The following is a 9,106-nucleotide window of genomic DNA, read 5'->3' on the forward strand; positions in this document are numbered from 1 at the left end:
CCTGTGGGGGCAGGGCAGGGAGAGAGAGAGACGGAGGCATCAAGGTCCAAATTTCAAAGTAAATTTATTATCAAAGTACATATTTGTCACCATATACAACCCTGAGACTCATTTTCCTGCGGGCATACTCAATAAATCCAAGAACCATGAAAGACGGCACCCAGTGGTGAGCGAACAACCGATGTGCAAAAGCCAATGAACTCTGCAAATATTTTGTTGAGAAAGAAAGTAATAATGCGCATTGAGTATTGAGTATGGACTATAGGTATTGAGAACATGGGATGAAGAGTCCTTGAAAATGAGTCCATAGGTTGCGGGAGCATTTCAATGATGGGGCAAGTGAAGTTGTCCCCTCTGGTGGTTGAGGGGTGATAACTGTCCTTGAATCTGGTTGTGCGAGTCCTGAGGCTCCTGTCCTTTCTACTTGACGGCAGCGGCGGGAAGAGAACACGAGTGAAAACTACTTTTCTGTGACAGTGCTCGAGTCAGACTGAAGGGGGGAGGGTGCAGATGGAGAGAAATAGGTCAGAAGAGAGAGAGGTGGAATTGGACGGATAGATAGAGTGAGAGAGAGAAGGTCAGATGGAGAGAGAATGAGCAAGAAATGGGTTGGATGGAGTGAGAGAAACAGATCAGATAGAGAGATGGGGTCAGCAGTTAGAGGGAGAGAGAAATAGGTCAGACAGAGTGAGGGGGAGGTGGGATCAGAACAAAATAGAGACTGGATCAGACAAGGAAGGAGACAGATGGAGAGGGGGGGGAGATGTTAAGGTCAGTGGAAAAAGAGACAGGGAGATGGGATCAGACAGAGAGAAAGACTAGATTAGACTGAGGAGTGGAATGGGTCAGAGAGAGAGATATGAACAGAGAGAGAGAAAGGATTAGATGGAGGGAGTGAGGTGAGTCAGACAGAGAGAGACTGAACTAAAGAGAGAGAGATGAGGTCAGATGGGAGAGAGAGGCAGAATCAGATGCTGAGAGAGAAATGGGTTGGATGGAGAGAGAGATGAGATCAGAGGGAGAAACGAACAGGAGATGGGTCAGGCAGATGGAGATGAGGGTCTGAGAGAGAGAGAGGGAGATAATTAGATAGGGAGTGAGATGAGTTCGGCAGAGAGAGAGAGTGTCAGAGTGTTAGAGGGAAAAGGAGACGGGGTGAGACAGTCAGAGACAGAGGGAGATGGGAGTCAGATGGAGAGAGAGATAGGATTAGATGGAGAGAGTGAGAAAGGTCAGACAGAGGGTGAGAGAGAGAGATTCAGATTGAGAGAGAGGGGAGCTCAGATGGGAGATAGGGAAAAGGAGATGGGGGTCAGGGACAGAGATAGAGGGAGAAGCAGGTCAGAGAGAGAGAGAGAGACAAGGTCAGATGGGAGAGTAGAGGAGATGGGATCAGGCAAACAGAGATAGAGGGAGATGCAGGTCAGATGGAGAGAGAAAGAGAAATGGGGTCAGATGGAGAGAGAGAGATGGGTCAGATGGAGGGAGAGAGAGAGAGATGGGTCTGATGGAGATAGAGGGATACAGGTCAGATGGAGAGAGAGAGAGATGGGTCTGTTGGAGATAGAGGGAGATGGGTCTGATGGAGATGGGAGCCAGATGGAGAGAGAGAGATGGGTCTGATGGAGATGGAGATGGAGATCAGATGGAGAGAGAGAGATTGGGGCCAGATGGGGGGAGAGAGAGAGAGAGAGAGAGAGAGAGAGATGGGTCTGAGGAGAGAGAGGGAGATGGGGGTCAGATGGAGATAGAGGGAGATGGGGGTCAGATGGAGATAGAGGGAGATGGGGGTCTGATGGAGATAGAGGGAGATGGGGGTCTGATGGAGACAGGGAGACAGGTCTGATGGAGATAGAGGGTGATGGGGGTCTGATGGAGACAGAGGGAGACAGGTCTGATGGAGATAGAGGGAGATGGGGGTCTGATGGAGATAGAGGGAGCTGGGTCTGATGGAGACAGAGGGAGATGAGGGTCTGATGGAGACAGAGGGAAATGGGGGTCTGATGGAGACAGAGGGAAATGGGGGTCTGATGGAGATAGAGGGAGATGGGGGTTTAATGGAGATAGAGGGAGATGGGGGTCAGTTGGAGAGAGAGATAGGGATCAGATGGGGGGAGAGAGAGATGGGTCTGATGGAGACAGGGAGACAGGTCTGATGTAGATAGAGGAGGTGGGGGTCTAATGGAGACAGAGGGAGATGGGGGTCAGATGGAGACAGAGGGAGATGGGGGTCAGATGGAGATTGAGGGAGATGGGGTCTGATGGAGATAGAGGGAGATGGGGGTCTGATGGAGGGAGATAGAGGTGAGATGGGGGTGAGAGAGACGGGTCTGATGGAGATGGAGGGAGATGGGGGTCTAATGGAGACAGAGGGAGATGGGGGTCAGATGGAGATAGAGGGAGATGGGGTCAGATGGAGATAGAGGGAGATGGGGTCTGATGGAGATAGAGGGAGATGGGGGTCTGATGGAGATAGAGGGAGATGGGGGTCTGATGGAGGGAGATAGGGGTGAGAGAGACGGGCCTGATGGAGATAGAGGGAGATGGGGGTCTGATGGAGACAGAGGGAGATTGGGGTCTGATGGAGATAGAGGGAGATGGGGTCTGATGGAGATGGAGGGAGATGGGGTCTGATGGAGATGGAGGGAGATGGGGGTCTGATGGAGATAGAGGGAGATGGGGTCTGATGGAGATGGAGGGAGATGGGGGTCTGTTGGAGATAGAGGGAGATGGGGTCTGATGGAGATAGAGGGAGATGGGGGTCTGATGGAGATAGAGGGAGATGGGGGTCTAATGGAGACAGAGGGAGATGGGGGTCAGATGGAGATTGAGGGAGATGGGGTCTGATGGAGATAGAGGGAGATGGGGGTCTGATGGAGGGAGATAGAGGTGAGATGGGGGTGAGAGAGACGGGTCTGATGGAGATGGAGGGAGATGGGGGTCTAATGGAGACAGAGGGAGATGGGGGTCAGATGGAGATAGAGGGAGATGGGGTCAGATGGAGATAGAGGGAGATGGGGTCTGATGGAGATAGAGGGAGATGGGGGTCTGATGGAGATAGAGGGAGATGGGGGTCTGATGGAGGGAGATAGGGGTGAGAGAGACGGGCCTGATGGAGATAGAGGGAGATGGGGGTCTGATGGAGACAGAGGGAGATTGGGGTCTGATGGAGATAGAGGGAGACTGATCTGATGGAGATGGAGGGAGATGGGGGTCTGATGGAGATAGAGGGAGATGGGGTCTGATGGAGATGGAGGGAGATGGGGGTCTGTTGGAGATAGAGGGAGATGGGGTCTGATGGAGATAGAGGGAGATGGGGGTCTGATGGAGATAGAGGGAGATGGGGGTCTAATGGAGACAGAGGGAGATGGGTATGATGGAGATGGAAGGAGATGGGGGTCTGATGGAGATAGAGGGAGATGGGGGTCTAATGGAGACAGAGGGAGATGGGGGTGAGATGGAAACAGAGGGAGATGGGGGTCAGATGGAGATAGAGGGAGATGGGGTCTGATGGAGATAGAGGGAGATGGGGGTCTGATGGAGACAGAGGGAGATGGGTCTGATGGAGATGGAGGGAGATGGGGGTCTAATGGAGACAAGGGAGATGGGTCTGATGGAGATGGAGGGAGATGGGGGTCTAATGGAGACAGAGGGAGATGGGGGTCAGATGGAGATAGAGGGAGATGGGGGTCAGATGGAGATAGAGGGAGATGGAGTCTGATGGAGATAGAGGGAGATGGGGGTCTGATGGAGATAGAGGGAGATGGGGGTGTAATGGAGACAGAGGGAGATGGGTATGATGGAGATGGAAGGAGATGGGGGTCTGATGGAGATAGAGGGAGATGGGGGTCTAATGGAGACAGAGGGAGATGGGGGTGAGATGGAAACAGAGGGAGATGGGGGTCAGATGGAGATAGAGGGAGATGGGGTCTGATGAGATAGAGGGAGATGGGGGTCTGATGGAGACAGAGGGAGATGGGTCTGATGGAGATGGAGGGAGATGGGGGTCTAATGGAGACAAGGGAGATGGGTCTGATGGAGATGGAGGGAGATGGGGGTCTAATGGAGACAGAGGGAGATGGGGGTCAGATGGAGATAGAGGGAGATGGAGTCTGATGGAGATAGAGGGAGATGGGGGTCTGATGGAGGGAGATAGAGGTGAGATGGGGGTGAGAGAGACGGGTCTGATGGAGATAGAGGGAGATGGGGGTCTGATGGAGACAGAGGGAGATTGGGGTCTGATGGAGATAGAGGGAGACAGATCTGATGAAGATGGAGGGAGATGGGGGTCTGATGGAGATAGAGAGAGATGGGGGTCTAATGGAGACAGAGGGAGATGGGGGTCAGATGGAGATAGAGGGAGATGGAGTCTGATGGAGGTAGAGGGAGATGGGGGTCTGATGGAGATAGAGGGAGATGGGGGTCTAATGGAGACAGAGGGAGATGGGTATGATGGAGATGGAGGGAGATGGGGGTCTGATGGTGATAGAGGGAGATGGGGGTCTAATGGAGACAGAGGGAGATGGGGGTCTAATGGAGACAGAGGGAGATGGGGGTGAGATGGAAACAGGGAGATGGGGGTCAGATGGAGATAGAGGGAGATGGGGTCTGATGGAGATAGAGGGAGATGGGGTTCTGATGGAGGGAGATAGGGGTGAGATGGGGGGTGAGAGAGATGGGTCTGATGGAGATAGAGGGAGATGGGGGTCTGATGGAGACAGAGGGAGATTGGGGTCTGATGGAGATAGAGGGAGACAGATCTGATGGAGATGGAGGGAGATGGGGGTCTGATGGAGATAGAGGGAGATGGGGGTCTAATGGAGACAAAGGGAGATGGGGGTCAGATGGAGATAGAGGGAGATGGGGGTCTAATGGAGATAGAGGGAGATGGGTATGATGGAGATGGAGGGAGATGGGGGTCTGATGGAGATAAAGGGAGATGGGGGTCTAATGGAGACAGAGGGAGATGAGGGTGAGATGGAAACAGAGGGAGATGGGGGTCAGATAGAGATAGAGGGAGATGGGGTCTGATGGAGATAGAGGGAGATGGGGGTCTGATGGAGATAGAGGGAGATGGGGGTCTGATGGAGGGAGATAGGGGTGAGAGGGGGGTGAGAGAGATGGGTCTGATGGAGATAGAGGGAGATGGGTGTCTAATGGAGACAGAGGGAGATGGGTCTGATGGAGATGGAGGGAGATGGGGGTCTAATGGAGACAGAGGAAGATGGGGGTCAGATGGAGATAGTGGGAGATGGGGTCAGTTGGAGATAGAGGGAGATGGGGTCTGATGGAGATAGAGGGAGATGGGGTCTGATGGAGATAGAGGGAGATGGGGGTCAGTTGGAGATGGAGGGAGATGGGGTTCTGATGGAGACAGAGGGAGATGGGGTTCTGATGGAGACAGAGGGAGATGAGGGTCAGATGGAGATAGAGGGAGATGGGGTTCAGATGGAGATAGAGGGAGATGAGGTCTGATGGAGATAGAGGGAGATGGGGGTCTGATGGAGGGAGATAGGGGTGAGATGGGGGGTGAGAGAGACGGGTCTGATGGAGATAGAGGGAGATGGGGGTCTGATGGAGATAGAGGGAGATGGGGGTCTAATGGAGACAGAGGGAGATGGGTCTGATGGAGATGGAGGGAGATGGGGGTCTGATGGAGATAGAGGGAGATGGGGGTCTAATGGAGACAGAGGGAGATGGGGGTCTAATGGAGACAGAGGGAGATGGGGGTGAGATGGAAACAGAGGGAGATGGGGGTCAGATGGAGATAGAGGGAGATAGGGTCTGATGGAGATAGAGGGAGATGGGGGTCTGATGGAGGGAGATAGGGGTGAGATGGGGGTGAGAGAGATGGGTCTGATGGAGATGGAGGGAGATGGGGGTCTAATGGAGACAGAGGGAGATGGGGGTCTAATGGAGACAGAGGGAGATGGGGGTCAGATGGAGATAGAGGGAGATGGGGTCAGATGGAGATAGAGGGAGATGGAGTCTGATGGAGATAGAGGGAGATGAGGGTCTGATGGAGACAGAGGGAGATGGGGGTCTGATGGAGGGAGATAGGGGTGAGATGGGGGTGAGAGAGATGGGTCTGATGGAGATGGAGGGAGATGGGGGTCTAATGGAGACAGGGAGATGGGGTTCTGATGAAGACAGAGGGAGATGGGGGTCAGATGGAGATAGAGGGAGATGGGGTCAGATGGAGATAGAGGGAGATGGGGTCAGATGGAGATAGAGGGAGATGGGGTCTGATGGAGGGAGATAGGGGTGAGATGGGGGGTGAGAGAGACGGGTCTGATGGAGATAGAGGGAGATGGGGGTCTGATGGAGATAGAGGGAGATGGGGGTCTGATGGAGACAGAGGGAGATGGGGGTCTAATGGAGACAGAGGGAGATGGGTCTGATGGAGATGGAGGGAGATAGGGGTCTAATGGAGACAGAGAGAGATCGGGGTCAGATGGAGACAGAGGGAGATGGGGGTCAGATGGAGATAGAGGGAGATGGGGTCAGATGGAGATAGAGGGAGATGGGGTCTGATAGAGATAGAGGGAGATGGGGGTCTGATGGAGGGAGATAGGGGTGAGATGGGGGGTGAGAGAGACGGGTCTGATGGAGATAAAGGGAGATGGGGGTCAGTTGGAGATGGAGGGAGATGGGGGTCTGATGGAGATAGAGGGAGATGGGGGTCTGATGGAGACAGAGGGAGATGGGGGTCAGATGGAGAGAGGGAGATGGGGTGAGATGGCGGGGTGGGGAGAAACGTCTGTGACTGAAATAGAAGGGGGTCGGATGACCCTGGACTATCTCTCCGGCCACCTGCTCACTCACCCTTCAGCTCCCGATGCCCTTGCGGTTGGTGTACGTAGAGTCCGAGATATTACTGATGGCGTCTTGAAACTCAGCCAGCGTGGCATCCAGACGCTGAAACCGGCTGGTGTGGCTAGACAGGGTGGCCTCCACAGTGTCTAGACGGAGGGCCAGACGCTGAACTGCAGCCAGTTCCTGGGTCACCTGCAGCTCTGCGCAGGGAGAAGGAATTGGAGCATTAAGCACCGGTGTGAGTGGGGGGGGGGGGGGGGTGTTCACAGACACAAGGAGGGACCCGGGGAAGTTACCTCCCCTCACCCCTCTCTTCCTCCCCTTCTCTCTGCCCCCCTCCTCCCCTCGCTCCCCTCAAACCCCTCTCTGCCACCTCTCCTCCCCTCCCCTTCTCTCTGCTCCCTCCTCTCCTCCACCTCTCTCTTCTCTCTGCCCCTTCTTTCCTCCTCCTCTCCCCTCTTGCTTTCTCTCTGTCCTTCTCTTTCCCCCTCCGCATTCCCTCCCTCACCCCCCCCCACTCTCCTTCCCTCGCCCTTCCCACATACCTATCTCATTCAGTGCTGTCTCCACCTGCTGCCTCAGCCCGGCCGCCTCGTCTGGTCGTGTCGTCAGGGCAAACTGGGACGGCTGGCAGTCTGGCCGGGCTCACCAGGGCGTCTGGCTGCTTGGCCAGTGGTGGTGCGGCATCCTCGTGTTTGGCCAGTGAGACGGAGGCGAGCGACTGTCTGGCGAGGAGCCCGGCAGCGTCTGGCTGTCTAGCCGCTGGGGGGAGTCTGGACAGATGTCCAGCCATCGCCGCTGGGGCTTTCAATTCACCGTCTGTGAGAGCGGAGATCCCTGATTGGCCAGCTGAGTGTGGCGCAGCTCTTGATTCGCCGGTTGCTGGCACGGAGACCATCGATTGGCCAGCCAATGGGGCAGCAGCTTTTGATTCGCCAGTGCCTGTGCAGGAACCTCTGATTGGTCACCTGTAGGCACCGAAACCTCTGGTTTGCTGGCTGCTGCTGCGGTGATCCTTGATTGGACAGCTGATGGGGTAGCATCCTCTGATTTGCTGGCTGCAGGCATGGAGGCCATTGGGTGACTGATGGGCAGCTAAACTGACTGCTGGTGCGCCAGCCTCTAATTTGCTGACTGTGGGTGCAGAGACCACTGGTTGGCTGATGGCAGGCACAGCGGGACTCGGGATCCCTGATTGGACTGCGGCAACAGCGGAGACCCCTGATTGGACAGCAGCAGGAGCGGAGACCTCTGATTGTTTGGCAACGGGCACAGAGACCTCTGGTTGGACGCCGGTGGGAGCGGAGACCCCTGATTGGACAGCGGCAGGAGCGGAGACTTCTGATAGTCTGGCAATGGGCTCGGAGACCTCTGGTTGGACGCCGGTGGGCGCAGAGACTCCTGATTGGACAGCTGGCAGGCGCGGCGATGTCTGGTTGGACGGCGACAGCTACTGAGATCCCTGGTGGGTTAACGGCAGAGGGTGGGTGGCCGTGGTTGGCTGGCAGCAGGTGCGGCGGCTTCTGATTGGCCGGCAGGTGGTGACGGCTCCTCTGGTTGAGCAGCTGGGGTCTCCGCAGGCTCAGCTTCGCCGGGGGAAGGATGGGTACCGTTGCCATTCTCCTCCTGTCCCCCCTCGCCCCCCTGCTCGCCACCTTCACCTTCCTGCTCACCACCTTCGCCCCCCTGCTCGCCGCCTTCGCCTTCCTGCTCGCCGCCTTCGCCTTCCTGCTTGCCGCCTTCAGCCTCCTGCTCGCCGCCTTCGCCCCCCTCTTCCTCCTCCTCCTCCTCCTCCTCCTCCTCCTCGGACTCCTCGGACTCCTCTTCCTCCTCGGAGTCCTGGCGTCGGACGGGCCCGGAGAGGGCGGCCGACACCAGCAGGGCCAAGAGCAGCAGCTGCTTGTAGATCTTCATGCCTGTGACTGCTGCCGGCTCTGCCTTGCGCTGCACTGATATACCTGCTGTCCCCGCCCTTCCCCGCAGGAACTCCAGCCCCACAGCCCTGGCCCTTCCAAAGAAAATAACCAGGCGAAGGAGGAAGGGAGCGAGGAAAGAGCCAACACACACAAGCACGCACACACAGGCGGGCAAACATTCCAGGCAATAACATCGCCTTCCTCCTTCCCTCCCCCCCCCCCCCCCACCCCCAGCCCTGAGTCAGATCCGGAGGAAAAATATTTGGGTCCTGGGACATCTACATCCCCCCACCACCACCGGGGTGGATGGTTCGGCCCACCCAGGTGGTACTGGCCTCTTGTCTCAGGCTCTCCTTCCCATCTCTGCCTCTCTT

General features: G+C 56.1%; 1 protein-coding gene across 1 annotated transcript; it reads right to left on the reverse strand.

Moving 5' to 3' along the window:
- Window positions 1-6,851: 6,851 nt before the first annotated feature.
- On the reverse strand, window positions 6,852-8,443 carry LOC140204448 (uncharacterized). Its single transcript, XM_072271175.1, has 2 exons — window positions 7,362-8,443; window positions 6,852-7,016 (listed from the first exon to the last, which is right to left on the reverse strand). Exon 1 carries the CDS (start codon window positions 8,433-8,435, stop codon window positions 7,629-7,631), a length of 807 nt encoding a protein of 268 aa, XP_072127276.1. The 5' UTR covers window positions 8,436-8,443; the 3' UTR covers window positions 6,852-7,016; window positions 7,362-7,628.
- Window positions 8,444-9,106: the final 663 nt, after the last annotated feature.

This window comes from Mobula birostris, chromosome 10 (assembly GCF_030028105.1).
Source record: "Mobula birostris isolate sMobBir1 chromosome 10, sMobBir1.hap1, whole genome shotgun sequence".
Lineage (NCBI taxonomy): Eukaryota > Metazoa > Chordata > Chondrichthyes > Myliobatiformes > Myliobatidae > Mobula > Mobula birostris.